Here is a 22,448-nt window from a genome sequence, read left to right as displayed (position 1 = left end):
GTAATGCAGAGTCCTGTCCCTGTTTGTCTGTGGTGATGCAGAGTCCTGTCCCTGTTTGTCTGTGGTAATGCAGAGTCCTGTCCCTGTTTGTCTGTGGTGATGCAGAGTCCTGTCTCTGTTTGTCTGTGGTAATGCAGAGTCCTGTCCCTGTTTGTCTGTGGTGATGCAGAGTCCTGTCCCTGTTTGTCTGTGGTAATGCAGAGTCCTGTCCCTGTTTGTCTGTGGTAATGCAGAGTCCTGTCCCTGTTTGTCTGTGGTGCAGCAGCCTGCCAGCCACACAGCCTTTAGCTGGCCAGTGGGGAGGAGTGTTGGGAAAACAGACTTCTTGGATGACAAGAGATAAGTAGGGACAGAGGCAGCGAGACAGACCCATAAACATGTTTTTTTACCGCACACATAAACCTTGTGATATCAACGACTTCCAACTATTTGTTCCCTAACCCAACCTTAACCCTAATTCTTCTGACTATAAAAAGAACCATTTCACTTTGGAAGTACAGATGGCAAATGATCCTCATAAATGTCACATTTTTCAATTTTTTTATATTCTCATATTATGGACTTTTGATTGTAAAAACATACATCCTTGTACTTCTATCCTCACGAGGACCATCCATTGACTACATTCTTTCTCTATCCCCAATCCTTACTGTAACCCTCACTGCTACATGCCTAACCTTAAAGGAGGACTTACCCCCTAGATATGTATTAGAACAGTGATTTGAAAATACCTATGGAAAAAACCAAGAAATGACATATGCTCTTGTCTATACTGGACTCTTTGGCTGTGTTGAAGTCCAGATTTCTTTTCGGAAATCGACGCCATTACAGTTTGCAGTTTGCCTCAAAAATAATTTATTTGAGATGGGCCATATCTGTATAAATATCAACAACTAGCCAACGCTGGTGGCCTGTTTGGAAAGAGCTTTGCTCAAAATGGTTGAAAGTTATATCAATTTGGTAATTCAGTGGCGAACTAGAAATTTAATTATTTTCTGCATGTATCTCTATGGCAATTACGTTACAAGAGACTAGTGACGCGAGACTCGTTATCGCCGGCGGCATACTGGCGTAGATACATAGACTGTAAATATAAAGATACGTCATTGCATCCCCCCCCCCCCCCCCCCGCCCACCACAATCACAATCATACTAAACACTGATAGCATAGGCTAGGTTAGCTTGTCTCTAGGTTAGCTAAGGTCTCTAACAATGAGTGACTCTGATAGCAGCACAAACAGTCCCTTGACAGAAATGTCCTATGAAGAAGTGGAGGATCCAGACACTGACGTCGAGGATTTTTCTCCTCCGGAGTCCCCTGTCGGCGGCCCAGAACCTTATCAGTTTGAGCCACTAGCACAGGCTGGTGGGGAGCCAGCAGCAGCTATTGAAGCAGTGGGCGAGGAGATGGAGGCTCACCACAGAATGGGAGAGGTCAATGAATGGTATGATCGACAATTCAATTGAATGCCCTCTACAGGATTTGAGTGTTGTACTGTAGGCTAGCTAACAGCATTGGTTCTCAAACGTTTTCACGTGAAGGACCCCTAAACTGACACAAATTAGACCACGGACCCCCATCTGATAAGATTTTGAAACCCATGACCAAAGCAGTCATATACCCACTTCTGTCATTGCCTTACTTTTAATACCCATAGGTGGAAAATACATACAAGCCACTCTCCATTGACTTCAATGTGAAATAGCACTACAAAAAAATGCTAATAATATTTTTCTAATTTCATTTATAAATGACCCAAAGACAATATATTACAACTTTTTTGCTGGGGGCCACCTGGAACCCACTGGCTAACAGAAAATTACATTTTTGAACCAATAGCCCAGTTTTTGCAGTTACATAGGGATTTTTCATGGCACATTTCTGAAATGTCTTTTCCATTTGTAACAGGTGCTCTTGTGGCAACTGCAGCAAGCTCTCTCCTAGTGAGAACATCTGCTGCAAGGAAATACCAAAGGTATAAGCACACCAAATAACCCTAAAAAGCTCCATCGTATCAGTATTTGAAGTAACCTCACATGTACTTCTGTGGTTATAATACATTCATCACTGCATGAGACCACACAACACATATACTGCTTTTCATTCCATGCAGGTCATGCGCAGGTGTGGGCGGTATCACGGTGAAGAAGTCGCCTGTGCAACTCTGCACCCAGGGTTTGAACCAGTTGCCCTCAATCCATATGTGCTGCAGGCAGCATATGGCACTTACCTGCAACTCTTTGGGGAATTGGACGATCCGGTTTTAAATAAGCAAGTATATACAGGGAATTGTATTTACAATATTTTTAATACATATTTAGTATATAAAGTAAACAAGTACTCAGTCTCACAATCTAACATCCTTTCCATCCTGAAAATGATCCCCATTTTGTAGATTAATAAAACAAATTAACATTTTGGCCAAAGCACTGACCATATATATTCCTTCTTTACAGTTCCTACCGGCTTCTTGCATACCGCAACTTTGTGCGTTGGGTGTGGGGTTATCTGGGGAAGCATGTGAGAGTGCGCCTTCCCTCCTGCGTCGTCACCCGCATCAGGATTGAGTTCCCTGAAGATGAGGCAGCCTACACTGGTTTCAGGGAGGCCCCACTCCCTTTACTTGATTTTGAGGACTAAAATAAAATCATTTTCACTCCATCAAGTCCACAGCTGTGTCAATTCCAGAAATTATTTTTAGGCGCAGGATGGTTTTATCATCACATAACAGGTTACATTTTTAAAACATCAGTAATGCAGAACTTATATATTCATCATGTGAAGCCTATTGAGATAGAAATGTTATACTAAACATCAGTAATGCAGAACTTATATATTCAGCAGTTATGTCATTCATCATGTGAAGCCTATTGAGATAGAAATGTTATACTAGTAGCCTAGGAGTAGAGAAAGTGGCAGCAAGCAAGCTCAAAGTCAAGTAGAATACAAAAGTGAAAAAAGGAGCTTACTGGTTACTTTATGAGAAATTTAATCCAGAAGTGTTGGTACACAGGTAACCTCAGGTTTACATACAATGTACAACTTCATACAAAATAAGAGACACGGGCAGGAAAACGCAACGCGTTTCAACCTCACTGGGTCTTCATCAGGCTATGGCCTGATGAAGACCCAGTACAGAATGACCATGAGTATGACTTTTTAGTCCATGACCTAATTTTGTTTAGATTGATATAGATTGATGGGAGTTGCTTGGATTGAATTAAAACACTCCTGAAGATACTGGATAGATTTTTTTTTATCAGTGAGGGGTCTCAGTGGTTACTTGTTCTGGTTGACGCTTTACTTTATAAATTGCACTGATAACTGACTGTTCGAGTGCAATTCACAAGGTGAGGGTGACATTTACACAAGATTTTTGATAAATAATCATCACTAATGATGTGGAAGTAAGGACTAAGTTGGTGAAGGCAGCTAGAACAGTCTCGTAAGTTCAGAAAATGACATCAGTTTACTGTAATGCACCGTTTAAAATCAGGAAAAGACTTATGCCATATTACCATACCAAACTCTAAGGCTTAGTTCACACCGGCCACCCAAGCCTTGCCTTTATCCACGCTTTTAAATAGGCGTCCGTTTTAGTCAACGAGGCTGTGTACACCGGGCGCCTGAGCGCGAACCCTGCGTGTACCCACGCCTCGCCTGTGCCTTGCCGATTTTATCGTTTAGGCGCAAGTTCTATTTTCAAGCCGACAAGGCGCGTGCAGGCAGGCTTCTTCTGTCAAGCCACGAAAGAAAACCACGACAATATCCGTGGGAAATGGCAGTCAACTGAATTTCAAAATAAAATAGTTACTACAAGAGTGTTGAGCAGAGAGTGAGATTGACGGGTGGCTATCACGTGGGGCTTTCTTCCCGTCGGCAAACAAATCTTCAAGAGAGAATAGCGACCGAAGAAGCAAGATGGACAATGTTGTTGTGCCAGCACATATTCTTGCAAGATTGCCTCTCTAAAAAGTCTGACTATAGTCAGACCTGGTTATACATATCCAGCATCAATAGAACATTAAATATATCAGATTTATTTTACCTACACATGATAATTCGGGACCACACGTGAAAAAATACAGCCGGGAGAGAGGAGAGGCGCTTGTGACTCGGCTCCAGGTTCAGCGTGCAAAGGCGTGCGGTGTGATCGGTTCACACCCAGCTCAAGGTCTGCAGGTGTAGGCGTGGGTTGAGGCAAGGCAAGGCGTAGGTTCCCTGTGTCTGTGTGAACGTAGCGGGATGATATACTGTATCTAGTCTGCTCTCACGATATCTGTTCAATTCAGGGGTCTACGATCGATATGGGCTGATATCATATGCTCATTTAAGACCATCAGCACAAAAGCTACAAAATGTAATACCTCTGAAAGGGCCTTAATTTTCCCTAAATTAATTTATCAATTTTACTTTTCAAGACCCCGCAGATACCCTGAAGTAACATCCAAACTAAGAGAAAAAAAAAACAGCAGTGAGAGTCAAGAGGGGAAGAAACACCAATTTTCTGTCCCGGTAGTGTTGCAAGGTAAGGCAAGGTTGAAGAGAAGTTTGATTCGTAGCCTGCGCAGGTTGAAGGCAGTCAGATGTTCGACGGGAGACGTCAATCTTGTTCAGCTCTCAGTAGAACCTCTGGTGGGAAACAGATAAACAGATGTTTCAGGAAGACACAGAGAGAGCTCAATGCCGTAGTGTTTAGTGTTCAGATACAACACAAGTTTGTGTGTGGTCTCAGATACCTTGCACACAGCCATCTGAAGTGGAGTCTGTTGAGCTGATAAAACCTCGGCATGGACTCAACCCCACCACTGGACAGGAACTAATTTGTCCAAGTAAAAAAAAAAAATGTTTGAGGTAATAATCTGTGCTACTTTGCAGCTGTTTTGGGAGGAGAACCGACAGGTCATAGCACCAATGAAAGTGATTCCTTTTCAACAGGCAGGTTGGGTGGGCTAAAGTCGCGTATGAGCATAAGAACTCATGGGTCTGGTGTTGAGACTAGGCTGTCAGTAAAAGTGATGGGGAGGTAATATTTTTTTGATTAAAAAGACATACATAAGTTTCAGTAGTTATTTGTTTGATTATACTTTTCAGTCTGGCTGTCAGTATTTCACCATGTTGTGAAAGCGATGGGAGGGATTTTTATTGAGAAGAAATAAGGTTTTCATCAAGTTATTTGTTGCTGCTTTGATTAAATGTATTTCACAGAATATCAATAATTATAATGTAGATTGAATTCACTCTTGTACTTTTTGAACAGGTTAGAAAAATTGGCTAACATGACATGGACCAAATGACTTGAAACTTACTTGGGCCTTCAGCATGGAGGGACATGTAGTCGGCAGTCAGTTGTTAGACGTTGTTCAGCTCTCAGTAGAACCTCTGGTTGGAAACAGATAACAGATGTTTTGGGAAGACAAAGAGAGGTCAAAGAGGTATCATTTAGTGTTTAGTACTGATACAAGACAAGTCTAGTTACTGCTAGAATATATTTGTGTGTGATCTCAGATACCGTGCGTGCACACAGCCATCTGAAGTGGAGTCTGTTGGGCTGATGGAGGCACGGTTGTGCAGTGGTAGTGCTGTTGCCTCACAGCTACAAGGTCCTGGGTTCAATCCCCCCCTGGGACGCTGTGGGCATGTTCCACCCCCCATGTCTTCAGTGCCTACTGTCCAGGTGGGCTATCTTGTCGAAAGAGCCTTTCTGTGTGGAGTTTGCATGTTCTCCCTGGGGTTCCTCCATATATAACCCCCCCAGGGCCCAAAATTAACACCCGCCAAGCGCTATTGGCAACCAGATTTTACATTTGACGGGTGACGCTCAGGGGTCTACCCGATTCTTCAAACAAGTATTTTATAACGTCCTTTGTTTAATAGTGGACGGTAAATATTCGGGAACATTACTGGCTGCAATGGCCATCTGAGAAAAATCCTCAGCAGAATCCTTGACGTATTTATGACAAAAATGTGATATATTATTTTGGCCAGTAAGAAATATGCCTGGCGGGTGGATTTCCCCCCCCCCCCCATCTACCAGTCACCTGGCCAGTGAGTCAAAAAGTTAATTTCGGGTTCTGAACCGCCCACTAAAGACATGCAGAAGATCGTCTGACCAGCGGCGGTTGGAAGAAGTTGGTCCCCGGGCGCTTCACTGCAGTGACAGCCTCTTTCCTGGACAGGAACTCACACGTCACTGGAAAAAAAATAAAAAAAGCGTGTAGATTTTTAGTTCGATAACAGGGATATATCAGCGGATAGTAATACAACTGGCAAACAACCACTTTCAGTGATCAATAACCAGAAATATATTCTTACAAACTATTATGTAATCAGCCAAACCTTAGCTATTCTTGAAGAATCGTGACTTGTGTCTGGCCACTGCTTCAGCTTTGTCAGGCCTCTGAAACTGTGCACATAGAGCCTCTGGGACAGGAACTGCATCAAGGAACTCCTGATACGGACGCGGCTCTCCCACAACATGATCAAACAATAGCTCCATCAATGTGTCGATGTAGCCTTCAGTGTACAGATAAAACAGAGTTATAACACAACTTTCCCAAAATGAATCATGATGCTGCACTTATGACAAAAAAAAAAATACCTGAAGTGGGATGACTCTTCAGTGCTTGCACACTGTAGTCACCGTGCTTGTACTTTGGATACACGATCAAGTATCTCAGTGCTCCAGCTGCAGTGGATGAATGTGTTCTGTCTGCATTTTCATTGTAGTGCATTGCCGTCAGCTGCAGTCTAATAAGAAGCACATTCAGTTAGGTTCAGCCATTACAAAAAATGGGAGGGGAGGGTGAATACTAGAAGTTAGAAAATATACAGGCATTGAATACCTGCACAGCATTCCAGTGAAGGAGAACACCACATTTTTGGGGGCAAACTTGAGGATCAGACTGTGAAACGACTCAATCCCTGAAGTGTGGTATTGTGGACTGATTTTTATGATGTCTTTTATCAGTCTCGGAGCCAGCAGAATTGCTGTCAATTTTTCACATGCTGCAGTACCTACACACAGGAGTAATGTAATTAACCCAATTTGGCAACATAAATAGCTGTAAACATGATCAGCGATTTACAACTGCACTTACTTGGCTCGAGCCACTCCCTTGCCTGCTCACCGACTAGAGGCTGGTGGAGACACTTTGGAAAAAGGGCATTGTCATGGGTGTGGAGATTCTGGGTGTGGCTGGCGACGGAGGACCACTTCGCCTCAACCTCCTGCGGTGATGCAGAGGTCATAGCCGACCAATAAATGTGGTTCACCACACTCTTCCTCCACAAGGCCACCTTCTGCATTCCTTTCACTTTAGCAAGTGCATCAATCTTTTTCCCCACGCCTGGGCACAAAACATAAAGCTTACAAACACAAATTGTAAGAGAAAATTGCAGCAATATGATGTTTTAGTATCGTTTCATACATACCCTTTCCAATATGCCACGGGTCAAAGTAGTGAGTAATCTCACTTCTTTGCTCCCGCAAAAATTTCCGGACTCCTGTATGTCTGTCAGTGACTACAGCTTTGACTGGGACTCCCTTGCGCTCCAGCAGAGACAGACTTCTCTCAAATCCCTCCTTCTCCATCCGTCCGCTGTTTCCAACTTCATTGCTCTGGTGATGGATCAAAAAAATAGATATATGCTCTGCACAGTATATACAAAAGGACTCATGTGAATTATTTTTCTTACTGTTTTTCTATCAATGTCTCACCTGAACCAATTGAATGTCAATGACTTTGTTTACTTTGAGATCCATCATAGTGTAGCTCCCATACTTTGCAGAATGTCCTAAAAACAGGAGAGTAAAGAGTAATAAAACTATAAAATAACAGTACTAAAAAATGTTGAAAATATGCTGTAGCTATGCTGTAGCTAACTATCATACATCCTCATCAAATCCTCACCGGGGCTGTCCGCGCGCATGTCACCCCCGAGTGTCACATCTCCACCAGCTATGCTGTCATTGATTAGAGCCTCCTGGTCCTGGTTCCACTGCCAGTTGATGGTGGGTAAGAGGAGGTTGGCCTGGTGTTTATGGAAGGTCTTTTCCGAGATTCCTTGGATCTTGAAGGCTTCCATGAACTAAAAGGAAAACAGTAATGTGATGCGACATAATTGCAACCTACTACCGGAACAAAACATATTATAAATTTGTTCCTGTCTCACCTTTGATGTTTTAGCAAATGATGAGCCTGTGAACAGAACCGCAGCACACAGCTGAAGGTTCCCTGCTGGTATGTTGTTGTTCACCATTGGCTGGCTGGACCACTGGTCAGCGTGGTGGCAGTGATGGCAGTACTGCTTCACCCGGAGGAGTGTCCCAATGACTGTTTTGGTGATCTCACAGCTCCGGTGGCAAAGTGAACATTTTTCAAACAGCTCCATTAATTTGTCTTCGTAGACGATGTACTTGGTCACTGCATGAGGTGGCAATGCATTTGAGGTACTAGAAAAGGGAAAGACAAATGATATGGTGTAAGGAAAATGCTCTATGAGTATGAATGAACCTTGTGTTGACAAAAATCTGACTAAATAAACCAGACAACAGCACTTCTAAATGACAGACTACCATTATCTGTGACTGAAAACCATCACATAAAAAGCAGTAGTATTCTGAAGTAAATGCTTTACCTATCCATGGAACTGCCGGTTAAAACTAGCGGGGAGCTGGACTCCTCACACCGCTTCCTTTTGACTGGGGGAGTGCCTGGGCTGGAGCTTGTTTGAGAGTCAAGCATTGGCTGGGCCTCAGGAACCAGTGTGCTTGTGTCACACGACACATTCCTGCTAGGCACTCGGGCCTGAGTAGCTGCACATGAAGAAAGGGTTTTACAGTAAGCAGCGCAAACTCAAATATGTGAGCACCAGCTAAAGTTCTAAATAAACGCTAAAAAAGCTAAAGAAACACCTGACACTGATAGCTGTAGCTTATAGGCTGTTACTACAACGAGTTGAGAGGCAGCTGCAGTGACAGTGATGATACCAAGTCATTTTTTGCAAGTATTTGGTCACAAGTCCAAGTCAAGTCTCTTATGGACAGTGGTGGAAATGGGGGGAGGGGGGCAAATAAAGAAAAAAATAAAGATTGTTTTCACGGGTCCCAAATCTCAAATCAAGTCTAAAGTGTTTGAGGACAAGTCTCAAGTCACTGTGTGTGCAGTGTGTATGACTCAAGTCCAAGTCTCAAATCCAAGTCCCCATCTCTGGATGATACTGATTTGATTTTAATCTCAATAAACAGATAGGCTAATATATAAATTGGAATACTAGCCAGGGTTAGCTCTAGCCAGGCTAGTCATTGTTAGCAATAACAGTTGATAACAACACACACAGGTGGTATTTGGCCCATACGAACAACGTAGCAACATGCCCACAGACAGAAGTTTAGACCAGGGGTTAGAAAACATAATGGGCACTTATTCTTCATAATGTATCATATTTAAAATCACTCAAAACAGCCAATTTAGGTCATCTCGTTGGATTTTTCTAGCTTCATAAGCAAATTGTATGGTTTGTCTTAGACCTCCTGGACCAGGGAGAACCACAATAAGGGCTGCATATTGTAGTCTCAAAAAACACAAGTCACTTGTATACAATAATTCCAGGTCTGCACGCCTGTCCTCCGTGTATCGAGAACCGTTTGTCAGGTCGACTTCAAACTTACAGTGCTCTTTCAGACTCGATTGTGTCTAGCTTCAGCCCATTCATCATTATACATGTGTAGCAGCCTAGCAGGTGTATCAACCTAATATTATGACTCACCCTTGCTTCGTCTGGGAGGCTTGATGTCAGCCTGTCCAATAGCATGTTTTGTGCTGACTGCTTCAGTCTGGCACGCCATGTCTCTAAACTGACTCACACACACACACACACACACACACACACACACACACACACACACACGTTTTTTTTTCCTGCTAGTGAGCAACTTAGTATTTTTTTCCCCCTGCTAGTGAGCAACTTAGCATATTATTTTTCAATCAGGCAGTCTAGTCTATTTGGCGGACATAAAACCACTGAAACTAACGCTACGTTTAGCGCGCAAAATTACCTTTCTGCCGATCGTATTCCAATTCTAATTAGCCTACCTATTCACATAACATAAACGAATTATTCATCAATACCAGCATATCAAAGGAGCTAGCTTCGACTCACCTCACGATGCGGCTGTGATGGCGGCCGTGTACTGCCACTGGCCACTGACCAAGGCACGGCATGCCTTTTGAGTTTGAGATGCGTGGCGTATCCCTGCTCAACTTCACCAGCATTCGCAAAGCAGTCCCTTGTGAAATGCCGCTGGCATACTGCTGCTGCTGTAGGCGGGACACGGACACCACTCTCCAGGCCCAGCGCAACCAGCCACTTCCGCAGAACCTCTGGGTCCACAGGGAAGCTGTATAGCACGGCACCACTGCTTTTACAGCCGGGGAAGACGCACCTCCGACCCATTCTGCTCGACTAAAACTATCACTACAATAAGCTATGAAGGCTAACGCTAGGCTAACGCTAATGCTAAAGCTAACAAAGCTATCTAGCTACTAACTAACTAAACTACTACACTACTATGGAGAAAATCGAACCTAACAACTGTCTAAAATCACTAACTTACTAGAACACAACCTATAAACTAACAGCGCACAATCTACTATCTAACTTCGTATCTATCTCTGTCTATCTCTGTCTGTCTATCTCTCTCTCTCAAATCTCCTACTCTACAAAGCCACTAGGCTGAGAGCAGTGACTTTTATAAACTTTGAGGTGAAGCTGTTACAATACAGTACTGTAGGTGGCGGTAATGCACAAATAAGTTTGCCAACCGCCATAAAACACTAGAAGAAGAAGAAGAAGAAGAAGAGCACTGCAGAGGGTACAGGGGGAGTAGGGGAGTAACCATCTTGAAATCCCATAGTCTTTGGTTCACCATGACGTCATGACGTGTCAAATATCCCATTCATTTGAGAAAGAAAAAAAAAGCAGTCTTACACCCTTAGAGGGCGCTTATGCCAGGTATGCTGCTGAAAAATGATACAAATTGTAAAATGGCAACAGTTTGGTGTCAAATGTGGAAATTTTGACCAGAATTCTTCACACATCACCCCCAAAGTCATATATATTGGTTAAAAGCTGAAAAAAAGTGTTTTGGAGGTAAGTACTCCTTTAACTCTAACCCTTACAGTATACCTTAACCTACAGTAAACCTAATTCTAACCTTAACCCTAAAACCAAGTCCTAAAACAGCCCCTTGAAGATGCGGACTGGCAAAAACATCACTTCACAAAAATGTCCTCACTCTGAATCACAGTGAGACACAAAGACAGAACACAGGAACACACACACGCATGCGCACGCGCACACACACACACACACACACGCATTGCATGCACACGCACACACACACACACACACACACACACACACACACACACACACACACACACACAGGACCACACTACAGTACATTTGGGTTAAATAGGAGCCATCATCAGGCTGGGTGGCTGCAGAATGGAGGTGACCCTGGGTGGCTCTCCATCTTCCTGTGCTACGGCTGCACATTAACGGTTAATTGATGTCACAGGGGACTGCTGATCAAAGGCTTTCTAACCAGCCCCCCCCCCCAACCCCTTCAAGCATGCTCCACTGCTATTCTATTAGCAAGACGGGCATGTCAGAATAAGGTGGTGGGTTGGGGTGGGGGGTATGGGAGGGGTGGGGTGGGGTGATGATAGGGAGGGTTGTTGTTCCCGTCCCTCCCTTCTCTTCTCACTCATCTCTATCCAAAACAGACAACCCCGCCCCCGCCCCATACGCTCTCCTCATCCTCCTCGATGCTAATTAGCCCCTGCCATACACCCGAACACACACACACACACACACACACACACACACACACACACACACGCACACACCCTGAGCTGCCACTGTACTGTATCTACAGCTTAAAGTGCCAGTGTTCTGTTCTGACAGCCATCAGCAGAAATAGAAGCTTATATATTATCTTATTTACCTCGCTGGGTTTTCAAATCCCCCCCCTTATCCCCTCCATATTTATGCCACTTTCATGATTTCTCTCCTCACCATCGTCAGCGCACCCGGATTCTGCTCTCTCTCAGTAATCATGCTGGAAGCAAGCACCTCCTGTAGGTGCTGGGCTACAATGCTAAGGGCCTCCTGTAGGTGCTGGGCTACAATGCTAAGGGTCTCCTATAGGTGCTGGGCTACAATGTTAAGGGCCTCCTATAGGTGCTGGGCTACAATGTTAAGGGCCTCCTATAGGTGCTGGGCTACAATGCTAAGGGCCTCCTATAGGTGCTGGGCTACAATGCTAAGGGTCTCCTGTAGGTGCTGGGCTACAATGCTAAGGGTCTCCTGTAGGTGCTGGGCTACAATGCTAAGGGCCTCCTGTAGGTGCTGGGCTACAATGCTAAGGGTCTCCTATAGGTGCTGGGCTACAATGCTAAGGGCCTCCTGTAGGTGCTGGGCTACAATGCTAAGGGTCTCCTATAGGTGCTGTGCTACAATGCTAAGGGCCTCCTATAGGTGCTGGGCTACAATGCTAAGGGCCTCCTGTAGGTGCTGGGCTACAATGCTAATGGTCTCCTGTAGGTGCTGGGCTACAATGCTAATGGTCTCCTGTAGGTGCTGGGCTACAATGCTAATGGTCTCCTGTAGGTGCTGGGCTACAATGCTAAGGGCCTCCTATAGGTGCTGGGCTACAATGTTAAGGGCCTCCTATAGGTGCTGGGCTACAATGCTAAGGGTCTCCTGTAGGTGCTGGGCTACAATGCTAATGGTCTCCTGTAGGTGCTGGGCTACAATGCTAAGGGCCTCCTATAGGTGCTGGGCTACAATGTTAAGGGCCTCCTATAGGTGCTGCTGGGCTACAATGCTAAGGGCCTCCTATAGGTGCTGGGCTACAATGCTAAGGGCCTCCTGTAGGTGCTGGGCTACAATGCTAAGGGTCTCCTATAGGTGCTGGGCTACAATGCTAAGGGCCTCCTGTAGGTGCTGGGCTACAATGCTAAGGGCCTCCTGTAGGTGCTGCTGGGCTACAATGTTAAGGGTCTCCTATAGGTGCTGGGCTACAATGCTAAGGGCCTCCTGTAGGTGCTGGGCTACAATGCTAAGGGCCTCCGGTAGGTGCTGCTGGGCTACAATGTTAAGGGCCTCCTGTAGGTGCTGCTGGGCTACAATGCTAAGGGCCTCCTGTAGGTGCTGGGCTACAATGCTAATGGTCTCCTGTAGGTGCTGGGCTACAATGCTAATGGTCTCCTGTAGGTGCTGGGCTACAATGTTAAGGGCCTCCTGTAGGTGCTGGGCTACAATGCTAAGGGCCTCCTGTAGGTGCTGCTGGGCTACAATGTTAAGGGTCTCCTATAGGTGCTGGGCTACAATGCTAAGGGCCTCCTGTAGGTGCTGGGCTACAATGCTAAGGGTCTCCTATAGGTGCTGGGCTACAATGCTAAGGGTCTCCTATAGGTGCTGCTGGGCTACAATGTTAAGGGCCTCCTGTAGGTGCTGGGCTACAATGCTAAGGGCCTCCTGTAGGTGCTGCTGGGCTACAATGTTAAGGGTCTCCTATAGGTGCTGGGCTACAATGCTAAGGGCCTCCTGTAGGTGCTGGGCTACAATGCTAAGGGCCTCCTGTAGGTGCTGGGCTACAATGTTAAGGGTCTCCTATAGGTGCTGGGCTACAATGCTAAGGGCCTCCTGTAGGTGCTGGGCTACAATGCTAAGGGCCTCCTCTAGGTGCTGGGCTACAATGCTAAGGGCCTCCTGTAGGTGCTGGGCTACAATGCTAAGGGCCTCCTATAGGTGCTGGGCTACAATGCTAAGGGCCTCCTGTAGGTGCTGGGCTACAATGCTAAGGGTCTCCTATAGGTGCTGTGCTACAATGCTAAGGGCCTCCTGTAGGTGCTGGGCTACAATGCTAAGGGCCTCCTATAGGTGCTGGGCTACAATGCTAAGGGCCTCCTGTAGGTGCTGGGCTACAATGCTAAGGGTCTCCTATAGGTGCTGTGCTACAATGCTAAGGGCCTCCTGTAGGTGCTGCTGGGCTACAATGCTAAGGGCCTCCTATAGGTGCTGGGCTACAATGCTAAGGGTCTCCTATAGGTGCTGGGCTACAATGCTAAGGGCCTCCTGTAGGTGCTGGGCTACAATGCTAAGGGTCTCCTATAGGTGCTGTGCTACAATGCTAAGGGTCTCCTATAGGTGCAGAGAGGCATGTTTGCGAAATTATTTTTGCTTATTCATCATTGACACACCGAGTCCGACAATTACGTACGTCATTTAAGTTTTCGGACGAGGTTCGATTTTCTGCGTTTTTCCGCATCCATGAAAAGTGTTTTGAGAGTTGTTTGACCACCCAGAGCCGCCGTAGTGTTGCTATTCACAATGAAAAATGGCGTCTGAGAAGTTAATTCACTTCGTCTCCCAGCACAAAGCATTTTATGACAAAGTAGGAATACAGAGATTCGGAATTAAAAGACAGAATGTGCCGGTGGTGATTGCAGACCAGCTTGGAATGCTGGACGGGGTGTGTGTGTGTGTGGGGTGTGTGTGTGTGTGTGTGTGTGTGTGTGTGTGTGTGTGTGTGTGTGTGTGTGTGGGTGTGTGTGTGTGTGTGTGTGTGTGTGTGTGTGTGTGAGAGTGAGTGAGAGAGAGAGACTTCTTAACATGCAATTGGAATCCGTATTATAACCTGCTCCTAGCCGGTTGGCTTGCATGTTAAACAACAATTAGCCGGCCTATGCGCACTCCCGCGAGTCCGTATCTTATTCACCTCGCTCGCCGGTGTAAGATCCGCTTCCACGCAAGCGCAGCTGCTGTTAAACAGTGGCAGGTCATTATCCGCAGATCCGTCTGAGTGGGCGGGTGTGGCTCTTCGTGACTCACTTCACTTCACTTCACGTTCACTAGTTTATTAATTAATGAATCGTTCGGGCAATCGCTTATATCAATGAATTAAACGAGCAAACTCACGGTTTCCTCAAGTGCTGCAAACGGCTTTGAATTGTTTGGTAGAGCTAGGGATCCCAATGCGCTTCAGCTATGCAGGCAGGCAGGTCCGTGCATCACACCGAGGAGAGGAGACAGCTTACTGCTGCGCTGCTGATCCATGTCAGAAAAAGTGAGACATAGGCCTAACCTAACTTTTGTGGGGAGAAATACATTGAAAACTAGTCAGATATGACTTGAATGCCACTTGTAAAATAAATCACCCACAGTGATTGACGACGGTCCGACCACTATTTTGACTGGGCGGCTTTATGTAACAAGCGCTCATTTTTGGCATACTGCCACCCCTCGCGGTCGGAATGGACCCTCGAGTTAAAACGGCATGTTTTTGAATGGAGTTTGGTTAAAGATTCGCTAAAGCTGTTTTCGACGACTCACACGACAACTATTTGCCTTGTAGGGAATAACGTGCATGCTCCCGCACCCCCTCCCCCCGCCCAGTGGCAGAGAGAATACTGACCTTTTCCAGCTGTTTCTAAACAAAGACCCCTCATGTTTAAAAAGGAAAAACCTGAAAATATCCTGCTCTCTCTAGCCTGACATAATCCAGACTTCATGTTTAAAAGGCACTAGAGAGACACAGACACACTGCCAGCCGCTGTTCTGGTTCAATAGGATCGCGGTAGTTTTATTTTCGTTGCGAATTTTCGCAACGAATATTGGATAATTAACGCATCGGACTAAGTGTGCAAGTTATCTGTGCATGACGTTTATTTCCCGGATGACGGATTAAAAAAACGCAGCGAACAATTCGGACTCCGTGTGCAAAGACCTTAATACAGTATGTGCTACTGCTAACACATCTACAGGTCAGGTATGTCCGTGCCACCTGGTATCTTGAGTGGAGTGTCTTCTATTGGGCTCTCTTTAGCCTCAAAACAAAATGTCTGCCACATCATATATAACACAAACCAAGCGCACCCAGCTAAGAGGGCTTTGTGAAGCTGTAATATTGTGAGTTTGGCGGGCAGCCTGGAATAATTAGTGTTGCCCTGGGTCTGAGTTACTGTTTGCTGGGCTCACAGAACATCCCCTCGAAGGCTCTTTCGGCTGACAATTAACTCACACACGCACAAATGATCTTGCGTGTGCGCCCTGAGCTGTAATCTCATAACGGATTGGAGTGTTATAAGCCTCATTTCTGTGCATCTCCTAATGGCTTGGCTTCCGAGTTGCACAATATGTCGCAAACAGATTAATATCCCTGATTGTAGTGTTTCCAGGGAAAGTGGCGTGTCACACCTAAGGCAAGTCATGCCGACACCGTTTGGTAATTTGCGGAGAACTCTCACAGCAGACCTGCACAAACACGCCTCCCGAGTCCCAACACAGAAAGGGGTCACTGTTGCCGGGGACACTGTTGTTCGCTTAAACAACACATTCCCTGGAATATGTCGAGTGAATCAAAAGCATCTAATGTTCAATGCATCGGAGACGGGCGGTTTGGGAGGCGTCGCCTACTGTGCGCTGTGAGAGAGAGACCTGGCAGAGGCAGTTATGCATCACAGAGGAAGCTAGATAAACGCATCATCCTCATCGCTCTCGCACAGCGGTTTCCCAGTAGTGGGTCTACTTGATGAAGTGCCAGCTCCCCTCCCTGTTATTCTCTGTGCGCCAGCCAAGTGTCCACATGCATGAGTGTATTCATCAGTCAGGTGGCACTAGCCTGGCTGTCCCACCAACTCCCCCATTCTTCCCTCATGTCGTTCCCCAGGTGTGAATGGGATTGGGTGTATTTGTTTTCCGCGGCTCATCAGGGAGCAAATGAACTGAGGTAATGCTGGAAATGTGCTGCATTTAGTGATGAACTTAAATACGTTAGCGAGCAATCATGTACCGTATTGTATATTGTAGGGGCGCACAGTACAAAACATAATAGTGCCTCTCCAAATACCCACATGAGTAATGACTCACCCCAGAAATCCTGGCCTATAATTGACTAATCTGAGTGCCAGGGAAAGAAAGAACATACACACAGTACAAGAGGATACAAAATAATTGCAGTAATCAAAACAAAGCCCGAAGCCATTGGCGCATTAGCCCAGCATTTCTCCCTCTCCGACACCTGCATGGGCCCCTGTTGCTGCTCCGCTTCTTTTGTTTAGGGCCAAATGTGATTAATGGCGACAGAGCAGGGCGGGACTCTCGACTCAGCTCTCTCTCTCTCTCTCTCTCTCTCTCTCTCTGTTCCCCTCCATCTCTGTCTCTCACACATCCAAACAAACGCGTGTAGCGTAATTAGGCTAAATCCCGAAGGCCACGGGGCTGAAACGCCAAGGAGCAAGGTTGTGAAACATCAGATAGGCTTCACCCCCACTGTCATCTCAAATGGCTTATGAGTTCCCATAACCTCTTTCTCTGATCATAACGGCCACCCGCATTTTTTTCTAACCACAGTTTCCTCTAGGTTAGGTACTAAAGCCATCAGGGGTTAAGTGAATGAAAACGCCTTCAAAAAGGGAGTTCCTCACGCAGCACTTCAAAGGACGAATGAATGGTATTAGCCGGTCAATAGAGGGGGACTGAGGGAGAATGTCAGACGGAGCTAATCATTGTCTGGAATAACACTGGCTGAGACAATGACTCATTGCATAACCTTTGGACTCTGTTTGAGACGTCCGCTCGCAGACAGCTAGAGCATGACATCACGTCATGACATCACGTCTCAGCTGCATTCAATACATACAATGCGAATACAATGAGAAAAATATATGTTATATATAACATATTGGCAACTTTGATAGCAGTAAATTGCAAAATCTTGCCAATGGAAATATATTTGCAGCTCTTCCTAACAGTTTTCCTTCCATGTTGCCGTTGACTAATTACCGGAATACGACTACACTGATATTTACTTGAATTCCTTGTCAGTCTCTATTCAACATGCAGTTATGTATCACGTATGTTCAATGTCTGTTGAGGTGCTGCCTCACCTATGCACGTTAAGTGAAGAGCAGCTCAATTAGGCCTACAGTCAGTAAGTAGGCCTACAGCAAGTTCTCCAGTGTGTACAGTAGGGACAGTGACAATGAGCGCAGTTTAAATATTGGTACAGAGAGGCAAACTTCTCCACTTAGGAAGCCGTACTACCAACCTTTGTACTGCAACGTTTGCCTTTTGCGAGGTTTAATTAGACATGATATCTTAATTTGCACACAGATGTACCACACGGTAATTATAGAGTATTTTCCAAAGACTAAGCAGAACATAGTGAAATCCCCCAACCGCCTGTTGACTGGTGGGGTAAAAATAGCTCATTTAAAGACAGTGGAGGGCTGTCTTCTTTGAGTAAGACTTCTAGCCTGGCCCCTTGGGATGAGGCTCGCTGCAATTTATCACAGTCACTAATTATTCATGTTATAAGCCCCCCCCCCCCCCCCCCCCCCACTCTCTCTCTCTCTGTCTCAGGAAAGAAAAAAGGGGTGAAAGAAGACAGAGAAAAAACAGGAAACACAACAATGAAATCAGCACTTGCCTGAGCGCTGACACAAGTGCCATATGTGTGGCTTGTGTGCTGCTGGATGATTAGAAGACATGTCTCCTCCAGAGGGAAATGGAGACGTGTGCTATTTAAAGTGGAGGCTCTGCTTCCTAGTCTTGTTTATACACAGAGGGAGAGATGTGTCTCTGTGTGATCACTGATTCCTTTTCACCATCGTGTCACCCTTTTTTTTCTTTTTTTTCTAATCTGAGCAAATGTTGTTTTTGCTTGACAAATCGGACTACTAATTTCTTCAGATTTTGTTGCTTTTGTTGAAGAAGCCATTATTCTACTTGAGGTCAACATAAGCAGTACTTACTAAGTATCCATATAAGCACATATAGGCCTAAACAGGAATGTATACCTTTGATTCAGTGGGTGGATCAAATCGAAGCGAGTTCAGTTCTCTTTTGAAACTCGGTGTGTTGTCGTTTTTCAATGCGCTGTTGTCTTCATTATGTTGCAGTGCATTCACGTTATTCTAGGTTCAATGGCTCCATTGAAGGCCTATCTTTGAGGGATCATCACAGCAGCTAATTACACTAATAGGCTCTGGTCAAATGTTTCATAGCAAACTACCAAGTATACTCTAAGAGCTGAGGAGAGAGCACAAGCGTTCATGTTTGTTTTCACTTTCATTATTTAATGATGTTTCCCTCCGGCTCCGACTAAACACACGCCGGTGTCACACAGTTGGCGAGGTTCGCTACAACATTGCAATCTTTGGGAGTTTTGAATAGAAGCACATTGAATTTGCCTTGTGTATGAAATGTTCTATATAAAGTAGCTATAAAGTTTGCCTTGCCTATAAGCTTATAGCCAAGTGATTCAGTACATTATTAATGCATTCAGCTTTTCTTCCCACATAACAATATGCAAAGTAATAGCGTGTTTCTCCGAGGTCTTCTCAGATGTTACAAATGGGGACGAAATGCATTACGAATGTTTCTGTATTGCCTCAAGCTACATGCTCATAATTCTTCATGTGTTGCTATTTTTTTCTTTAGCTGTTCCCTAACCTGCCTAATTCTTCATATTTACAGATGTGTTGCTATTTTTTATTTATCTCTTCCCTAACCTGCCTAATTCTTCATATTTACAGATGTGTTGCTATTTTTTATTTAGCTGTTCCCTAACCTGCCTAATTCTTCATATTTACAGATGCACCAATTGAAGATTGCTTCATCTGTAAATATGAAGAAATAGACCCTGCAATGTCCTTGGCAGATTAAAGAGAAGTTAAACAGAAACTTAACTTAATATACTTAAACTTAGGTACTCTAAGGCCTACAAAATAACCGTGCAGCCGGAGGCAGAGCTCGCTATCTTCGGCTGCTCGGAGTCCTCTCTGAACTTTCCTACAGCTGTGCAACAATCTCTGACACAGGGGACGACTGTCGCCAAAAGACTCATTCTGAAGGAATGGAAGTCCTCCACTTCGCCTTCTTTTCAGGCGGGGCTGATGGACATGATCACTGTTATACAGATGGAAAGACTCAGGTTCCTGAGTGCCAACTCACTTGGAAGATTCTTGACCATCTGTGGGACCCCTTTTTGGCCTACTTTGACGAGGCTAAAGGCGCTGACAGGGTTCTGTGCACCCTCGACTTGGAGCCTTGCCGCCGACTAGCGGCAACAGCGAGACTGTGCATACTCAAACGTAACTTGGCGCGTTGGCGGCGGTACACGTCCAAAACACTAGGTGGCTTGTGGTACACTTATGTCCATGACATATGACGTTATCATGTCGCTTACCAAGAACTTGCAATCATGTTGACACATGTCGGACATTTTATTGTTCCTCCATTTCAAAACTCATTCCGGTGAGCCTGCAGAAGGCTTTGCTAGATGAGGGACAAGCACTGTTAAATGAGGAAATGGCATTTCCTCATTCCTCACAACAAGTACTTCAGCGGATATGTGCCCGGCCCAAGGCAACGGCCAATCACAGCTCTCGTGCTGGTCACGTCACGTCCGCGTTGACGCCGCAGAGTCACATTTTCGAGGAGCTGCACGCCCCCTCCGCCGAGCAGCGCCGATAGGACGCCCAGCTGCGGCGACCCCCTCGGCGCAGTCAGCGCCGGCGATTTCGCGTGAGTATAATTTGCGCTTTAGAATGACAAGTGACTGGTGTTAGGGGCGACGGATGACTCGCCCAGCTGATTTCTCGTTGACCCCTTGTAGGGTTGTCACGATACCAAAATTTTGACTTCGATACCGATACCAAGTTTAGTATCACGATACTCGAAACTGATACGATACTCGATACAGATACAATACTCGATACTAATGGATAAGAAACAGAATGTCCACAAGGTTGATCACATTCACAAATTCAAGGTTTAGTAACACCCTTAACAGTCACTGTGGGACACCTTTTGGAATGTGCCTCTCTGGTGTTAGAAGACCACCATATTATTAACTGAATGTTTCTGTATTAGAAGAATAACTAACTGAATGTTTCTGTGTTAGAAGAATAACGCCATATTAACTGAATGTCTCTCTGTGTTAGAACTACGCCATAATGTAAGGCCAGTGGTTCCCAAATGGTGTGCCTAGGCACACTGGTGTGCCTTAGGACAAGTCCAGGTGTGCCTTGGGATTTTGCATTATTGCAATTGCAAATGTACTGTAGCCTAAAAGTTTAAACTATACAAAAAGTGGGTGTGTTGCTGCTTTGATGTAGTAATTTTGCAAAGTTTAAAATTAATTCCTAGAGTAATATATTTTGTCAAATTGTATTTGACATTAGTAAATAAAAAAACATTTAGAGTGATAAGAGTAATAGAGGCTATTTTGCACCGATAGACTTAGGCTATATAGGTGTGCCTTGAGATTTTGTCGTGCCATTGGTGTGCCTTGGGCACAAAAAGTTTGGAAACCACTGATGTAGGCTATTTCTATGTATCTCTTAATACAATATTTCTCCTTACACTCTTTACAAATTATATAGCCATGTACATTGCACTCTTCACAATCCTGTGATATCAGTCAATGTTTGAGACAGGTCCTTTGCCTGTCTCATTGAAAATAGAAACACAATAGAAAAATATTAACTGCAGCACTGGCACAGCACACTGTAGGTTATGTAAGATGGCTCAGACTGAAAAGTTATTAGTCTGTCTGTCCAGTAACACACGATAACATAGTAAGGGTAACCCAGGTTATTTCGGGACACATTACAGATGTCACTCAAAGGCCACACACGCGGGCTTTACCGACGGCTCCTGAACGCATCATGTGCAGGAGGCAGAGTGGGGAGGAGGATGCAGCTTGCATAGTGTTTGTTGCTCTCAACTCAGTGAATCTCGCTTTAATCTTCATAACAGCGGCTCATTACCCGCTGTACACAACGTGCACCAGTTCTGCACAAGCACTCGCTGGTCTCTCCTCCTTTTACCGACTCTCACTAATCTCACCGCTGTTTACATGCGTTTCAGATCGGCTAGGTAACGCTAACACGCTACTGTAGTTATTGTTAGCTACTTTAGCTTAGCTTTCTCCCTCTCGGTAAGATTCATGTTCGTTACGCATTGATGTAACGTTAATTAGACGAGGAATCCCGCAACTTCATTTTAAAAGCACAGCAACGACCAGTTAAAGTGATGGTACCGAACTTTGGGAACTTCCAATACCGAACCGTTTTTAATAAAAAGTATCGAAAAAGTATTGAAATTTCGGTATACCGTGCAACCCTAACCCCTTGCAATCACATGCACCATATCTTTTGTAAGTGTATAAACACCTTATGCGGCTGGTAGCAGCACATTGTAATGTACTGTATGTCGATGATGTATGTATGTTTTTGTTTGTTTGCTTGTTTGTTTTGTCCTTTTTTCTTTTCTTTTCTTATCCTGTGTATGAGCTTGTTTGTCCTGTACGTATATTGTTCTAAAAAATTGAAAATAAAATATTGAAAATATATATACTTAAACGTAA

General features: G+C 44.9%; 2 protein-coding genes across 2 annotated transcripts; one reads left to right on the top strand and one right to left on the bottom strand.

Annotated features, from left to right (window-relative positions):
- Positions 1–1,232: 1,232 nt before the first annotated feature.
- On the top strand, positions 1,233–2,641 carry LOC310771052 (P2X purinoceptor 7-like; the record flags this gene model as incomplete). Its single annotated transcript, XM_083631878.1, has 4 exons — positions 1,233–1,445; positions 1,910–1,976; positions 2,115–2,276; positions 2,519–2,641. The coding sequence occupies exons 1-4, from the start codon at positions 1,255–1,257 to the stop codon at positions 2,639–2,641; spliced, it is 543 nt and encodes a 180-aa protein (XP_083488004.1). The 5' UTR covers positions 1,233–1,254.
- A 3,478-nt stretch (positions 2,642–6,119) lies between these two features.
- On the bottom strand, positions 6,120–7,268 carry LOC310794890 (uncharacterized protein). Its single transcript, XM_083656930.1, has 5 exons — positions 7,102–7,268; positions 6,847–7,018; positions 6,603–6,751; positions 6,341–6,517; positions 6,120–6,194 (listed from the first exon to the last, which is right to left on the bottom strand). The coding sequence occupies exons 1-4, from the start codon at positions 7,250–7,252 to the stop codon at positions 6,342–6,344; spliced, it is 648 nt and encodes a 215-aa protein (XP_083513056.1). The 5' UTR covers positions 7,253–7,268; the 3' UTR covers positions 6,120–6,194; position 6,341.
- Positions 7,269–22,448: the final 15,180 nt, after the last annotated feature.

Source organism: Poromitra crassiceps (genome assembly GCF_964638095.1).
Source record: "Poromitra crassiceps genome assembly, chromosome: 2".
In the NCBI taxonomy this organism is placed as follows: Eukaryota; Metazoa; Chordata; class Actinopteri; order Beryciformes; family Melamphaidae; genus Poromitra; species Poromitra crassiceps.
The sequence above is the reverse complement of the archived record's forward strand: the minus strand, read 5'-3'. Positions and strand labels throughout refer to the sequence as shown.

What these genes read in the sequence shown, in the direction of transcription:
- LOC310794890 (XM_083656930.1), bottom strand. Translation starts at nt 7,252, where the DNA reads ATGACCTCTGCATCACCGCAGGAGGTTGAGGCGAAGTGGTCCTCCGTC. An exon ending in TTCACTGGAATGCTGTGCAG is followed by an intron (nt 6,752 to 6,846) that starts GTATTCAATGCC and finishes GCTTCTTATTAG; the next exon opens with ACTGCAGCTGACGGCAATGC. An exon ending in GAAGAGTCATCCCACTTCAG is followed by an intron (nt 6,518 to 6,602) that starts GTATTTTTTTTT and finishes TGTACACTGAAG; the next exon opens with GCTACATCGACACATTGATG.